At 45.6% G+C, this 16815-nt stretch overlaps 2 protein-coding genes across 4 annotated transcripts in view; both read right to left on the minus strand.

Moving 5' to 3' along the window:
- Positions 1–16130, minus strand: part of LOC119185818 (uncharacterized) — a 60529-nt gene extending 44399 nt beyond the window's left edge. Inside the window, exon 1 of one of the 2 annotated variants that reach the window (XM_075892749.1) lies at positions 15922–16130. The gene's annotated coding sequence lies outside the window, so the exon portion shown is untranslated. The remainder of the gene's footprint in view (positions 1–15921) is intronic. The other variant, XM_075892750.1, reaches the window with a different exon arrangement.
- LOC142814267 (uncharacterized) lies at positions 6585–11293 on the minus strand. 2 transcript variants are annotated; one of them, XM_075892746.1, is made up of 4 exons: positions 9841–11293; positions 9099–9185; positions 8638–9040; positions 6585–7206 (listed from the first exon to the last, which is right to left on the minus strand). In XM_075892746.1, exons 1-2 carry the CDS (start codon positions 10108–10110, stop codon positions 9132–9134), a joined length of 324 nt encoding a protein of 107 aa, XP_075748861.1. In that variant the 5' UTR covers positions 10111–11293; the 3' UTR covers positions 6585–7206; positions 8638–9040; positions 9099–9131. The 2 variants fall into 2 exon arrangements, with proteins under 2 accessions (XP_075748861.1, XP_075748859.1); XM_075892744.1 differs by having other exon boundaries at positions 8638–9185; positions 9841–11291.
- Positions 16131–16815: the final 685 nt, after the last annotated feature.

Genomic DNA, 16815 nt, shown 5'->3' on the forward strand with positions numbered 1-16815 from the left:
TCCATATATGTTTGCTTTCTAATTCGTCCATGCTCTCTCTTCTTTCCTTTCTATGTCACTGTTCCGTATTTCTTCGCCCTAGTTCCGAGTTCACAGCGACATGCGAAACGCACCGTTCCATTTGTTTTCGTCGCTTGGGCTACTTTTATTCGACTCCTTCCTCCAAGCTTCTTTCTCTTCTAACTTCCATTCTTTTCTTTTTATTTTACTTCGCTCCCCACACATGCATCATCTTTATTTATTTATTTATCTATTTATTTATTAGTCCGTCCTTCGTAAACACCCTTCAGACTCGCCGTCCCATTTTCTCTGGCGAGACGAGACGTAGTCGCGATGACAAGAGGCACCAAGTTTCTTTTCTCTCCTATACTTTCGGTTCCTATTTGTATGGTGTCGCCACTAAACTGAACTTTATTCAAAGCAAGGTTGGATTTAGTTTCTATGGCTAAGTACAACGTGTAACTAAAGACACCAACAGGCTTCCACGAGCCGCATTTTCTCGCTCGCTGGTTCACTCGTCGTATTTGCTGTCCTGGAATTCAGCATTACCTTTGTGAATACGCATTGGACCATTTCAGCCCAGGCCCATTCTTGTAAACAAAAAAAAAACGCCATGAGTTGCAAAGCCTCTATCGTGAACGACATTGCTTTACCGAAGCGAAACTGTAGGACGAGAAAAGAGTAGTGAGTTCGATTTGTGGTTTTATATCGACAAATTAGGAAACATACGGAAGTCGGAGAAGACGCTACTGCAGCCACTCTGTATACGCAAGGACATAATGACGTTTTAATAGGCGTTTGTATAGTAACCTCCTTCGTCTTGTGACTTTGCAGAAATAAAAGTACTGCATATAATTGCAGGATACAAATGGCTGAGATCTCGTGCATGCACAGTGTTCAACGCAGTGCCTGGACGCGACCACAAATTGTGTGAACTCTTTCTTTTTTCTCCATGCATGTATATCTTCCTTTTACCGCAATGGTTGAATGATTGCAAACCAGCTTTTCTAGTTAAACTGCCTTACCTTTCTAAAGCTTTGGTGTCTCTGTTTCTCTGTAGTTGTTTTTTTTTCTCATCCGTCTCAAAAGCCCTTTCAGGTCATGCGTCACATTGAATATACATTGTCATGCGAATACAGGTTTCACAACGTTGTAGCAGGTCATAGCTTATAGTTGTCTTTTTTTGTTATAGGGTAGACCGATGCCTTAGATAGGCTCATGATCACTGCAAGTCACAAAAATCTTCCACACGAATTCGCAATTCCCTCCCTTTGCATAAGTGCGCGTAGCTTTGCAAAGGAATATAAAGAATCAACCAAGACAAAACTTACATCGTATATGGAGGCAGAAAGAGAGATAAACTAAATTGTACGTAATTGCTTCCGGGTTAATTAAAGTAGCGCGCCTAAATCCCTAACGGCAGTACAGATATAGCCGCAAGCAGATGCAGCTGCACCCTGGAAACTCACTGTGTGGCATAGGGCGTGGACTGTGGTTGCCGAATCGAATAATAGTTGCATGGGTAAAAGTGTGCGCAGGGCACAGGTAAAGTAATAGGATGAAAGTAAAACAAGAAGAGGGAGAGAGGATAGGTGAGGATGATTACATGTTTAGAAAATCCTGCACGTTACTTTACTCTGGGTAACAGGATGGGTGAGCTTGGAAGTTATAATAGTAAAGATAGTAAGCAAAAGTTGAAGCGGGGCGAGGGAAAGCGATGGTAGGTGACGTGAACCGGTTGGAGGTGACGTGCAAAGCACGGAAGCATCAAAAGAAAGAAAGTGCCGTTCTGCATTTGCGGTTCCGCGTTTAGACGATGGCCTTGAAGAAACGAGACGCTGCCGCGGTGGTCTAGTGGCTAAGATACTCGGCTCCTGAGTCCCTGGGCCACAGGTTGCGGGATCGAATCCCGGCTGTGGCGGCTGAATTTTCGGTGGAGGCGAAAATGCTGGAGGCCCGTGTGCTCAGATTTGGGTGCACTTTTAGGAACCTCAGGTGGTCGAAATTTCCAAAGCCCTCCACTACGGCGTCTGTCACAATCATGTGGTGGTTATGAGACGTCAAACCCTCCATATTATTAAAGAAGTGAGAGAAACAAACAAACAAACAAAAAAACACACAAACAAACAAAGGACCGAGTTACCCCTGTTTGCCAGAATGCAGAGCACTAAATATCCCACTTAATTCCTCGATAAGATGACCTGATTGTTTCAAACGACGCCCTACGAATGGGTCCATATCCTTGACCGGGGGATTTCAGTGCAGGGTTCAAATTTTCGGTAACTCTCGCAAACGGGTTACCGCTAGCTGGTTGCACGTTTGCGAAAAAATATATAGAGAGTGATTGAATGGTCACTTTCAAACTAATGCTGGAAAGAAGGCACCCGGGTTCAATAGACGAATCCCAAATTGAACACATCCTCGTTGAAAAAAAAAAGTAATCTTTACAGACAGCGTGAGCGATAATTTCCTTACCCTCCCTAGCGTGGTACAGGAGTTCGATAACCGACTCTGAAAGTGAACACGTATTGCGGGCGGGTCGGTCTGCCGTCTCCCAAAGTGGGTGGTTTCTTCGTTTCCGTCACTGAAAGTGCGGGGAACCCCGGACAGGCGCCCGCGGGCCCGTAGGTCCTGGACACGCGCCATGGCTCAGCCGGGATAGAGCGTCCCTGCGAGCGGAGCGCGTGCGAACAGCGCCTTGTAGCATCGAGTGCGCCCAGGGGAGCTGTAAATCGACGCTCGGGAGCAGTCATGAACCGGCCCTCCGTGTCCCTGCCGGCAGCGCCTATTCATTTCCCGCGCTAACAAAGCCGGTCTCATCTCTCAATCGATTCTTCTCCTTTGCTTCTTGTACATTCATTTCATCCCTCTACCCGCTTCCGAACGTCGGTATTCCAGCATTAGGAGAGTCGGCTGTCACGGCATGAAAACTAGCCGGTTGCGCACGCCCACGTCTTATTGTGAAAAGGCAGAACCGGGAGCCACACTATCCCCAGCGGGTCGTAAATTGTGCATAAGAGAAACCCGTCGCGGTATTATACGACGCTACCGCACAAGCGATGCTGTCCGGAACACTCGCGGAGCAAACGTGCCGTACCTTTCTGACACATTGACCGGGAGGTGAAGGCAGTGTTCGCATTTGAACGCGTGGTTTCAGGGCACGAAAAAAAATTAATTGGTCGTCATGCGAGTAGAGAAGATGTGAGCGTCCCTGTGCATGTTATGCCTTGATATTAGCTTTTTATACGGCTTTTCTGCTCTCCGCCAACGCCACTATTCATTTTATCTTTTTCTCAGTTAGTTTGTGAAGTGCAGAGCTGAATTTTGTGGCTGAAAACAAAAATTTCGGAAATTCAACGCTATACGCCTTAATTTCTCATCAGCACTGTCTGTATACTTATTGTTCGAGTACCTGTATATTATTGACTGCGATTAACGGTTGGAGCGAATTTTTATTGTAATGCCAGAACCATATTTTATTTGGACAGCTGTAAGAAGATTGAATACAACAATTTCGAGCCTCTGCCTGAGCTCCTCTTCTCCCTCTCTCTCTCTCACACACACACACACACACACACACAAACACACACACACACACACACACACACACACACACACACACAGACAGGGAGATTACAGCTGAAATCATCCACGCATGCACAAGCGGTAAGATGAGTACTCTTGCGTTGCTCTAAAGTGGATGTCAGTGTGTGCGTTTTGTGAGCTCTAGACTTACTGCACACAGTGTCTGTGCACGTGTCGCAGCCTCAATGAGCAGTGCTGCGGTGCTGCAGAGAGCACGTGCCCTGGCTCTGTATATACAGATGCCACGAACAGTCGAGGGGCTATGGCTTTCGCTGACACAGCGTAGTCGCGTATATATTCAATTGACGTCCCAATTACGGATTCTTGGCTCGACGACGATTCAGTAAACGTTGGTCAAAATTTTCAGGGCTGAGACAGTTGCCTTTGTTGTATTGATGTACACCGGCCGAGAAAATGTCAAGGTGTGCAAGCATGTAACAGAGAATCAAATAGCATTACTGATGACGGTCGTGAGGAAACAAGCATCGGTTCTGAATGCCCATATTTTGCACTATTTCGCCGATTGTTTATAGTGGTAAAGTAGCAAAATCATGCAGGTGAATGTAATCCACAAACGATAAGAGTTGTGTTGTTAAACAGGCATATACAGTAAGGGCGGTGATTACTGGGCGAGTTTGTAGAAGTGAGTTCTGGCATGATTTCAGCGCACACTGAACGGCCGAGGAATAAAGTAAATGTACGAACAAGCACTGGAATTAATAGATAATGAGCTATAAGAGGGCGCGTGTGTGTGCTTTAGACATACAGACTTGTCATTGAAAATGCGATGACTGTCAAGCTCCTTTCCTCTTCGCACTAACTTTGTATCGAGATGGAAATATTTGTCGCAGCTAAAGTGACATAAAAGAAATAAGTAAGGAGAACTTGTTATACTATAACTGTTTAGCTATTGATATTAGAGCAGTTGTTTTAGTGTCTGTGAGAGCGTCTTTCTCCTTGCACCTTCTAGCAGTTTGACTTGCGAGGATTTCACATGTCTTCGAGAAATCTATTGAGATACTTTCTAAGGTTCATGACAGCTCTATTTAGGAACAAATTCGAAGTCGTTTATCACAAACACACGTTGATTGCTCCTTTGATTTTCTTCTAACTATAACCCGTCGGGATTAATGTAATGCTAGAACAAATTGTTCAACTTCTCCAGGGGATACTTTCCGCAAGGGAACAAAATCGGTAAGAGTGAAGTTCATGCTGTTTCAGTGAAGAATGAAGAAACATTTACTGAGCGCGATCGTACATAAATGGCTACCGACGTTTTGCTGACTTCCACTTGAAGACGAGCTCTTGCTAATCAACAACGTTAGGGCCGTGTATAATAAGTAATTTTTTGAGCGTAACCTGATTAACCCGCGCCACCTATCATGCACGCAGACTCACCTCGGTGGTATAGTGTTTATAGCACCTAGGCTGATAACTGGAAAGTCGTGGAAGTAAATCCTCTCCATGGCGGTCACATTTTCGGAAACGAAAATGGTAGAGGTGCGTGTACTTAGATTTAGGCGGACGTTTAATACCTCCAAGTAGTTAAAACTCCCGAAGTCCTCTACTGCAGCGTCCTTCATATGTATACGTGGTTTTCGGACGGAATATCCCAACTATAATTATTATTATTATGGTGTATGTGAAGGATGCGCTTCAGTGGTGCAATTATATACAAATTCCAAATCCGGACGGAGGCGGTCTGTCGGTGACGTCAAAAAATGGGCGGTCCGCAGCGGTCGCGAGGACGAAGGGAAGTGAACAGCCAATGAGCGAAATGAAACCTCGCGTCATCATTTTGACGTGGCCTTGGGGACCGTATAGCAAAGTGAAAAGTGTTTGTAACGTGTTGAAAAATGTTTAACTACTATTGATCATTATCAAATTGTGTTGGCACAAGTTTTCAAACGTTTATTAAGGAATACGGCACAATATAAACGTATTTTTCTCATTATTGTTTTGAAGTAACGCTAAATTTAGCGGGACGGTACGTGATGGCGCTAAGTACAACATTGTTTCAAGCAGTTACTGTTTTCATATCTCCCTCACTATACAAACCTAAACGGCGCAACTTTCGAAGTTGTTGGCTCAGTCGAGCGCAATCGTGGCGGAGGTCAACTGTACCAGTAGTCAACAGCAACGGCGGCTCATCGGCGTTATCCGAGGCTCAGCGCGCGCTGGTGCTCACCTTTATGGACGAACATCCCCAGCTCGTGGCGAATGCCATCGAGCTGCGGCACGGCGTCACCGTCGCCGAACGGCGGCGGCTGTGGCAAGAGCTCAGCGACGCGCTGAACCATGAAGTGCCTGCGCAGAAATGGCAGGCTTGGTGGCGCAGGCCGGTGCACGAGGCCCGCCGTGACACCGCCGCCATCAGAGACGCACAAACGTGAGTGACCGTCGAATGGCACGGGCAATTTGTTCTGTGACATTAGTGTATATTTTCAGGGGCACTGGAGGGGGTTGGCTGCCTGGCTTCCACGGCCGGGTTCTACAGTTGACTGGAATGACACGCTTCAGTGGCGTTTTTGGTCTCACCTATCAATAGGTAAGCACTCTGCCGCCGCAGTATCACGGGTTCCTGAGCGGTACCATGACAGAGTTTGATATCTGAAGGGGTGCCTTTAGCGGAACCTTGTTAAACGGGAATAAAGCGCACGAGAAAATAATCAAAAGTGGGTAGGTTTAACTAAAATCTCAGTTTGCAGCCCTTGCAGTACAAGGGGTATTAATTTATCATAAAACACGCAATGACTGCGGGCAAGTGCATGCACTAAAATGGTAATACATGACATCAATGACCACTGAATAGCTGCAGAACATTGCCGCAGATGTTTAGTACTTAAGGTTGCAGAATAGCCAGACTAACGAATACCCACTTTTTGAAAGATCATGCTTACTACACTTTCCAGCAGGCGAATGTCCCCACTGCTGCAGTGGAAATGAATGTGGAGGCCACTGAAGCGGCTGTAGATGGCAGTGACACAGTAACACGCAAGCATCTGAGAACTTAGTGCTTTATTGAGTGCAGGACTGGAACCTTGAGCAGGGCGACAAGGTGCTCAAGGTGAGTAGACCCTTTGTTTACATTTTACATAAGGGGCATAAGCATTCTCCATGTTCTATTATGATGACTGAAACCAACTTGGGCTGTAAACAAGAACCATGCATTGTATTGAGGGCATGGTATCGGGTATCTGCAATGATTAACTGCCGGGCAAAAGGTTGGTTAGCCCTGGGGCTCTTTCATGGTGAGAGATGCATTTGAGGACATTAATAAAGAGCAGTTTCAACAAATGTTTGTAGGTCCGCACGAGGAGGGCATAGCTTGTACACAAAGCTTCCCACTTTCAAAGTATGCCATCAGGCCAGTTGATCTTCAACTGAGGGGAAATTGTTGTGCCCATTGCAATTCTTGGCAGCAGGAGCAGCTTCCAGCCACGAGATGGTTAAGGGTTTGCCGGCAGCTCACTTAAACATTTACACCATGACGATTCATCGCAGGTGCTGTGGGAGATGAAAAATCAAACACCCGCATCGCTTCTGCAGCACGGCGTGTGGCAGCGGCACAGGAGAAGGCGGCAGCGGCACAGGAGGGCACTGGCCATGGCTGAGGGCTTTCTGCGAGAAAGGGATACGTAGTTTATTTTAATTTTTCGTCATGTGTTCAATGTTTTTTCTTGTCATCATTCATTAATGATTTGTCGGTTTCAATGTGTTTAGGTGCTGCTGTTCATGTTCAATTTTATATGCTTCGGGAGACATATACATAGTTTAGTTTGTTTTTTGCCATGTTTTCAACTTTTTATCATTCATAATTGGTTTAGTGTTTTTGATATGTTTACGTGTTGCTGTTCATGTTCTATTTTATTCGTTTTTTGTTTGCATTTAGTACATATTACTAGATTTAGGTTAGCATTTACTTTGTACAAGGAGTGCAGCATTTTTTATGTTCGATATATGCATTTCTAAATGTATGTTCGAGCTGTTCTAGTGGCAGTGTTTTTTACCCACATTTCAAAGGTGTCTAGTCATTCACACGGAGACCACAAGTGTATAGTTGACATTTTCTGTTAATGTTTCTCTGATATTTGTATTGTCCCACTGTGTTTTCTAGCTCACTGTGATTTTTATTCAGCATTACCACATAGTGTAGTAATGTGATATCTTTTTGCATCACACTGTTTTGCAGTTCACTGTGATATTTTCATTTCAGCACAATGAGGCTAAGATGCAACAACTACATTCTGAATCTTGTTTGGGAGCGCTAAGCTAGTAAGTGGTCATCTCGCACAGTTTCACAAAGGAAAATGGTCATCACAGCAACATGCCAGCGATTGATTTCATCTAGTTTTCATTGTAAACGACTCTTTGCGGGAATAAATTTCGAACGTGGTATGGTTTGGGAGCCGCGAGATGGCTGAGCGAATTATTCATGCTGTATGTTATCAAAACAACTCGCCTGTTGTTTGCCGTCTTGATTTGCGTATTTTTTAGCATTGCAGCATGACTGCAGTCGTGAATTCAAATTAAATGTTATTTTAACATTCACACAATGTTTAGGACAATGAGCAAAAAAAACAGCACAACTTGATGAGCACAATTGCTCGTCAAGCCTGGCATGCACAATTGAATGCTTGTAGTCAGTCACTATGAGAAGATATGGACTTATGTATCATGTGTTCATACAACATGTCACTAATGGAATCTCGATTTTTATTCGTTCTTGTGAAAAGAATTTTGAGACGTTGCTGCATTGTTCGCACAATTTTGTGATAGCAACATTCAGCACAGAGTGCCGCTCATATATGCTTGCTCCAATCTAGTCTGTTGTGACTGTGATCGCTAATATGGAAAAGGGTGTTTCTGTTGCATATTTCATGTGCCATTTAAAAAAAATGGTGCATTTTGACATTGCCACCTTGCTTCATATTGAAGCAAAAGTAAGTACTTTGTGTATTCAAATGTGGCAAACACAGCCCTTTCATGTCTAGATGCACTAGAATCAGTGTAAATAAATTATGTGTGAGATATGAAAACATGAAAACTCACCGTTCCTGTGTACTTCAAAAAAGGTCCAAGACAGCGCTGCTGCCGTCTCTGAGCAGCACGTTGCGTGGTGTGAGCATATGGCTCCCTCTTGGCTCTCCATCGTCATCCTCAGCTGGTGGCATGTCCACGACATACTCGTCCAAGGTCCAGTCGCCTGCATGCAAAGCAAAGTTGTGGAGAGCAAAGCAAGCATAGATGATTTGCGCTGCCCGATCAGGGTTGTAGAGCATCGTTCGAAAGTGCTGCAAGCAGCGGAACTTGCTTTTCAACACGGCGATACACCTTTACACAACATTGTGCATGGATGCGTGCTCCTTGTTGTATCGGCCTTCAGAAGTGTTGCACGGTTGACTGCCAAGGACTGGAATTAGGAGCCATGGCTTGAGGGGATAGCCTGCGTCTCCTGCAATGTAAGCATAAAAGCTGAGTGCTCTGCCCAGATAGTACACATTAATACTTACCAAGCAGATATTCGCCAGGCTGCAGATGTGCAGCTAGGCGTGCACGCAGTGGGTTGTGTTCCCACACCCAGGAGTCGTGGCACGAACCTGGGAATCATGGGTCTATGACAATTATGCGCAGCCATGCTTTGCACATTTGCGATGAGGAGCGATATAAAATAGTACTGCATTTATACTCAGAATAAATTCCTTTTTTCTTCGCATATGCAGGAAACAATGCGTACTAGTACAGTCATTGGTACAAGGAGCTTCACTTAGAAGGAAACACAGGGTGTAGTACACTAAGGAGGGGGGAGGGGGGGAAACGACCCCACCTCTGCTGTACACATGGCTACGACTTCCACTGAATGATCGATAAGTGAAAAGCTAGGCGTTGCCCTTGGGAAAGAAAATTCGTAAATACCAAAGCCAGCTCGTGTAATTGTGATTGTAAGCACTTTCGTGTTGGAAATACTTCCCTGTCGTGTATATACTTCTGCTACGTCTGCTGCCCACATTACCGATTACCTCTAAAATGCACAATTCAATTGCGTATGCATGCCAGTACAAAAACGGCAACTGGCTCACGCACAAAACACTTGCCACTTATTATTACCGAGGCCTTGCGAGCCACCATCTAGCTCGCACCCAATTCCCTGCAGGTTCTTTGTCATTCGTTGCATTATTACTTTTTCCAGCTTTGGCGTCGCAACTGAACAATTGCTCCGAAGGGCGAGTAATAAACGATCCTAACAGTACTTACGATCATGACGTTCTGGACATAATAGCCCCTTCTGGACATGAAGCTCGCCGTGTCAACCAGTCTGAATCCCTCTGGCTTGCGAATGGTGACCAACGTGCCATCGGCACACGCCAGCACCCCTGGGATGCAACCGCGTAGCACAAACTCCACCTTTGCCTCATCCTTAGCAGCTGTTGTCAGTAAGAAGTCCGCCACCCTTTTTCTAGCAGCCACGGTAATGATCGCCTCCGTCACCTCGTGGATGGTGTTGCTCACCGCCGGCTGAGACATGCCGATGTGTTCCTCGCGACCAATACTCTTCTGGAAGCTACCGGTGGCAAAAAATCGCAACGCGCACAACACATTTCTCTCTGTGGAAAGGCCACTGGCTCGCTGGCATCCGATGATAGGGTCAGTTCGTCGCACAAGCTACGCACTGTTCGTTTGGACAGACGAAAACATTGCCGGAACTCTTCTTCGCTGAACTCTTCAAATGCATCTTTTACCTCGCGTCGTCGCCTCTGCTCGGTTAAAGCTACCGCACAGGCAAGGCGATGTACCGTGTCAGTGGGAAACGCCATGTTGTCTAAGTGCCCCGGTGCCAGAAAGTCGCGCATTTTTTCCATTTCAATCCAATCCAGGCCACCTTGCAGCCATTTCAATCCATCCGGTTGCTTTCGGACAGTCTCTCCGACCGTTCCTTCGCCTTTCTCCGAAAACCGAAAAAAAAAGTCACGTGACACCCCCAGTTCACGTCACTCATAACGTCACAGCATTCGTCACAGCTTGTATGGGCCAATCGCGTGCGACTCAATGGAAGAGACCGCCTTTGTCCGGATTTGGAACTTTTACATAATTGCGCCACTAAACGGCACTATACCAGACGTTTCGATATCTCCACAACTTAAATAACTTTTCCACGTGTTTCGTTATCTGTACAGTTGAAAACTTTTTATGCTTGTGTACCCGCACTGTCTCAAGTCGTGCATATTTGAGTGTTGAGCAATGCCTTAACGCCACCGATGACAAAAAAAAAAAAACAGCACAACACGAGATGCAGCACAAGCGACGGAACGCACAGCCCCAACATGAACCCAAAGGACAGGCGTGAACACAGTACAAAGGAATGAATGCACAAGACAGGAGTGATCGCAGAGGACGAGCGCTGTCCTATGTGTTCCTTCTGGTTTTGTGCCGTTTTGCCCCAACTTCAAACTCATGGCCAACGAGCCAAACAAGCCAGGCCCGTAGCCAGGGGGTCGCACACCAGGTCTGGGCCCCGAACTACCCTCTCTCCCCCAAATTTTTATTCGTCGTGGCATACAAAGCGAAAAACGATAATTCTAAGTGTGCTACCTCCACCCATTCTAAAAAGAAAGTTTCTTGCAACCCTCTTGGAACGAGCCGCAATTTTGTGAGCTAATGAGGACTGCGCAAACTTTAAGTTGTATACAAGTGTCGTCTAATGAGTGTGTCTGCGCAGGAACTGTCTGCTCTGTGGTGTTTCCCCTGTTCACCCATCATCTTTAACTGAAGTTCAATGCGAACAGCGGGCGCACGGGCTGGTTGGTGGTGGTTGCGGCGCGCAAGTGGAAGCGACGGCGCGCATCACAACCACTTTTCCTGATCTGCAATCCCATGTGCGAAGTGCTCATTAAGCCGGCCGAGCCAGGTTGATGAGCCAGGCAAGCATGAACGCTCGCGCTCCGGGTGAGAGGAGCGTTGATGGCAGGGCCAGCCAACGTTTCTGCTTTGCTGCTATCCCGTTATCCCCCAAGCAGACTCCACTTTTATGCGGCCTTGCCTAACGGCGCAGCCTGCTGCTCACTCCCGTTAAGTGGATTCTCCCGCCCTCAACACTAGTGTAAAAGAAGCAAAGCTCCGAACTCATTAGAGAATGCATGTATGTTCGTAGTGCCGAGCTTTGACGTATAGTCTCATGTTTAGCAACAAAAAAGGGAGGGATGGGTGCGATGTAGGCGTTCGTACGCACTAAGCACAACGTATTGTTTACGAATTGGTTTTAGGATCGCCGTGTTGGAGTGCTAACGTGGCCGCCTTGTGATCTGCCGTGGTGTACCGTTATGGGGCTCGGCTACAGCGCCACAAGTCACAGGTTCGAATCCGGCCGTGGCAGTCGCATTTCGATACAGGCGAAATGCGAGAGGTCCATGCACTGTACGATGTTATTGCTCGTTAAAAAGCACCGGAGAGTCGAAACTTGCAGAGCATTATCCTACAGCGTGCCTCATAATTAGGTCATCAGTTTGAGATATAAAACTGCGAATAATGTTTTATGATTAGAAACTTTGCCATTTTGTATGCAGAACAACTAAGCGAACAGTGCTACGGTACGTGTGGAAATAGTTGGTTTATTGCATTCGATGGTTCCTGACCTTATATGTTACCTTATATGTTCGCGTTGGGATGCACAACGTAAGAAAAAAAAAATTCGTTTACCAGCGCAAGGTGTTGGCACCCACATGCTTTACGTAGAACTGTCTTTTGCTGGATGAACAGTTCTCGTTCCATTATTCCCCCTCCCCCTTTTAAGTGCAGTACTAAAGCTTAATCTCACTGCCTTTCCTCTTAGTTTCTCTCTATTTTTCTCTCTATTGCTGCCTAAAATTGCATATCCGAACCTAACTTTCGAAGTATCTTGCGAATATTCTGTTACTTTATTGAGAGTAGCCATCTTTCGAGATGACTTGTGTATTGTGATGGTGGTCATTGTTTCGTTTTGCTGTTATGACAAAACCGCACGAAGTGAACGTCGTAAACTACGGGCTATGATACTCTCGCACTCTTTTAGGCTGGTTATTGGAATAAATACAGTTATGCTCATATGTTGGTGATGCTAACTTCACTCCGTTGTCATCAATATTCGAGAAGAAAAAGAATGGATGCAGTGCTTGCAGCATACGGAGTGTGCGTGATAAACGCTGCTCTGTTGATCATGCCACGTAGAAACGCTATCGAAAAAGGCGTGAAGATGCGGGAATCTGGTATATTTTTGCCGATATGTTATAGTATTGCGTTAAAAAAACAGAAAACACTTCTTTAAAAGTGAAACGGGATGGCATTATCAGGTTTTCTACTCCTAAATCATATGACCTACGGTTGAGCATGGGTGCACGACTTTATGAATTGATAGATGAAACTGTCCTTTCTAGCAAATGTTCATTTCGTTCCTTATATCAGAATGGGGTGTAAATTACTCTGAAGATTCAAACTCGGCGAGAAAAAAAGAAAAAAGAATGAGACAAGTTCCAGCTATTGCCTCTTAAAAAATTTACCAGGCTTAGCATCAAAGTTATGCAAACAAAAGACGATAGAAAGAAACAAAGAAAAAGAAAAGAACTGTGGAGAAAAGCGCACCACAATGCACCAAACACCACGAAGAGCTTTGATACCAGGTATCAAGAGGCTATACCCGTGACCCAAGAGAACAACGGCAAAGCTTTGCGATTCCCATATAAACTTTAAACGCAATTTTATAGAAGTAAGAAATCAAACCTTCGTTCGAGTAAAATTAAGCTTTTGGTGGTACCTGCTCAGCATCACACAGTAACAGCAACATGAAAAACAAGCTTTGGAGCGGTTATTGCCAAACTAATTGCTCTAGCTAAAAAAAAGAAACAGAAAAGCATCGAATGCACGTATTCGGCACACCCATGTATATATTGCCCTCTTTCGCTCTTACCGTCTCCTCCCCAAAGGCGTTTGGTTGTCAAGTAGACGTTTTCCTGGTTACCTTCTTTGTCTGTTATACGTGTGCGTACGGGGAGGGGGGTGACTCTCCCCCCTAGTCACCTAAAAAGAGGCGTAATGTCAGTCCCCCACATTGGCATAGCAGGGAGGGAGTGCTGCGACTAGGGGGGGGGGCTGAAGGGGGGAGCCCACGCCTATGTTGTCTGTAATCTTGTTACTTGAATGTGAAACTGCAATGGTCTTTTCTCGATAATAAATGTAATATTACGCGTTTGTTTGTACAAAATGAAAAAAAATATATATATATAGATTTTCTACTCTTCCGCCATGACTTGAATATACTCTTTCTGCCACGACTTGAATCAGATTGCGTGCGCACAAAAAAAAAGCGAAACAACAAACAATTTATCGATTATCCTGTTTCAAAACGAATAACACGGTACTTTTCCTGCTCTATCTCTCGAACCGTTTATTGATTTCCACGTAACCTCGTTATGCACGGGTGCCCGGTCGGCTTCCTAATGATGCCCAACAAGATCGATTGCCGCCATCCGCTTTTAGACATGCACAGGTCACTCGGCGTAAGCCTTAATGAATTCAATGTTCATGTCATTTTGCGGTATTGTTCTCGAAGGAATACAGACTTCATCGAAGCACGGCCCATGTACTACAGAATAATGAAGTTATCGCTCAGAACATGCTGTCCGCTTTTGTCTTAACTGAGCTTTATTTCCCTACCCTTCTTGTTCAGTGAGACCTTGAGGGACCGCCGCGGTGGACCAGTGGTCATGGTGTTCGGATGCTGACCCGCACGTCGCGGGCTTTATAACTGCCACCGCTGTCGAATTTCGGGGGAGGCGAAACGCGGTGGGCGTCCATGTAGTTTACGATGCCAGTTCACATTGAAGAATACTAAACTGTCGAAATTTCCAGAGCCCTTTACTACGGCGTCCCTAATAATCACATAGTGATCTCGATTTTCTGAATGCAATGTCGATTGCCCGAGGATTACGTTTGGAACTTAGACACATTTCCAAACAGCCGATCATAATTCGCACCTGAAGGAGTTAAACATGGATCAAGCGCACAATCGCGCATCTGCAGCCGAGTCCCCAATGAGTAAGCGTGATATCAATAATATCGTGATGAAGCCGTAATCTGTCTGTTCAATGTTCTCTTTTTATTCCCTCTCATCCAGCGTACGGCACCAAGCCAAAAGCTAGCCTGGTTGACCGTCCTCGTTTTCGTCTTTATCGTCTCTCTCTTTTTCTAAACGAACACTGTTGACCGAAAATAATTGCTTTTGCTTTACTATATTTATAAATAAAAGTTTTATCTCGCAAAATGCTTTACTCTACTTGTCACAGCAAAATATTTTTGAACCCTAGGTGGAGTTGTGGGTTTCACTGTAAACAGAATTAGTGCTTAAAGTGGGGCTGGTTTCTAACACCCTCTTCTTCCTCCCTTCCCCCCCCCCCAAAAAAAAGAAACAAAACCCAAGCCACTTCGATATAATTTGTGTTCATACTCGGGTCTGCTTTGACCACTTCAGATCACCTGTTGTTGAGAAACTATAACGAGTAAAGAAAATACAAGCCTTTACGCACATTCAGCGCCTCGTTGAATCTCTGAGGCTGGAGAACGCGGGCATGAGGTACTTATAAATTATGAGCTCTAATGGCCGCGGATATCGATGCTTGCATAGCTTAAAATATTTAACGCCCACGAAAAACACGGGTCGTTGCTCTTGTAAGAGGAGCCAGCGTTTTCGATAAAATCTCAACTCACTGTAAGATAGCCGCCCATTAAGAAAAGCAAAACAAATCAAGTGTAATCGCGATAGCTGTAAACTTTGTTGAATGGCCTGTTAGTACATGATACTGTACACTGCATGAGAGTGCGAAGACTGGACGTAACAAAAGACGCACACGACACGAAATTACAAGTTTCGTTTTTTTTTTTCTACACAGAACGTGCTTTCACTTCTTTAACCACGTTTTCCAAAGGGGTGGCTCTCGTTGTAGCTTGAAATCCTGAAGCTGCATTGAAATCGATCACCTTAACATCCGTTCTAGTAGGTAGTTATTTTTTATTCACACCTAATCGTTGCGCGAGAAGCATAGTTATTCATCGGCTAGTCTTCCTTTTATGTGTGTGTTTAAAAAAAATAAGGCATCTGAGTGTGCACTAGCTTGTCCATAAAAAAAGGCTGGTCCTGTCAGCAATTGATACATATTTTGGTAAAGAGAAAATACAATAAGTGTTTAAATTGAATGTCACAGCATATGCGCTTGCTCAGTAGCTCATTTATTTTACTTTCATCATTGCATTCTGTCATACGGGTGTGTATTCTAAAGACCAGACAGTATGAAAAATTGTGCAGGTGCTTACCACAAATCGAAAAGGGCTGACTGACACGGAACTACTTGTTTAGAGTCATTCGAACTTGGCAGAAGCGACGGCGCTCAGCAGAATGAGGACGACCACGGAAAGAGGAATCAACAGTTTATCGAACATCGGCGGCGGTGAGTTCAAGAATTTTCGGGATCAAGGGAAGTTCCTATCTTCACACGGCAGTCTAACCCATGTTGAAGTCCGTCCACGTCAGCGAGTTCCGAGCAATGGAGACAAAACGCAGCCGTGTGTAGCGAGCGGCTCGCTAATTCACCGATCAAACATGCGGAGCGAACGGTGGTGTTTGATGGGCAGATCGCGCAGCCTCGTTGCCTCAGGGACCGGTCAAAGAGATTAGCGCCCTCCTTGCCTCTCCGCACACTCTTTTACTTCGTCATTGCAGACAAGCAGCAGCAGCAGCGCTTTTCCCCCACACGTCGGCAACACGGGCGCCGGGAGCGCGTCGTCGGTGCGATGCGAGCGTCTGCGCTGAGCGGCAGCGCGTGTGCCAATGCCCCGGGCGTGCGGAGTCCGAGCCGCGGAGGCACTTCTTCCGAACCTTCCTCTTTCTCCCCACGGCCAACGGTGGGGCCTCAGTCTGATTCTATTCCCTGCTTCGGAGCTGTGCTTGCCCCCCTCCCCTTTTTTTTTATGGCAGTTCGATGCATTCTCTATTTCTCTTACCTTCTCTTCCTACTCGCTTGTCCCAACACTGACATGTCTCTCACTATTTCTATCGACGCCTCTTTTTGTCTTACGCTCTCATTTTTCTTCTCTGGCTGGTGGGGGAGTTTTCTCCTTTCTATTTCCGCTGAGTGACGTCACATCCTGTGCCTCTCCGCGTTTTCCCCTTCCCATTGCTTCCTTCACCTACGGGTTGGCGCAAACGGC

The sequence above is a fragment of the Rhipicephalus microplus genome, chromosome 4 (assembly GCF_043290135.1).
Source record: "Rhipicephalus microplus isolate Deutch F79 chromosome 4, USDA_Rmic, whole genome shotgun sequence".
In the NCBI taxonomy this organism is placed as follows: Eukaryota; Metazoa; Arthropoda; class Arachnida; order Ixodida; family Ixodidae; genus Rhipicephalus; species Rhipicephalus microplus.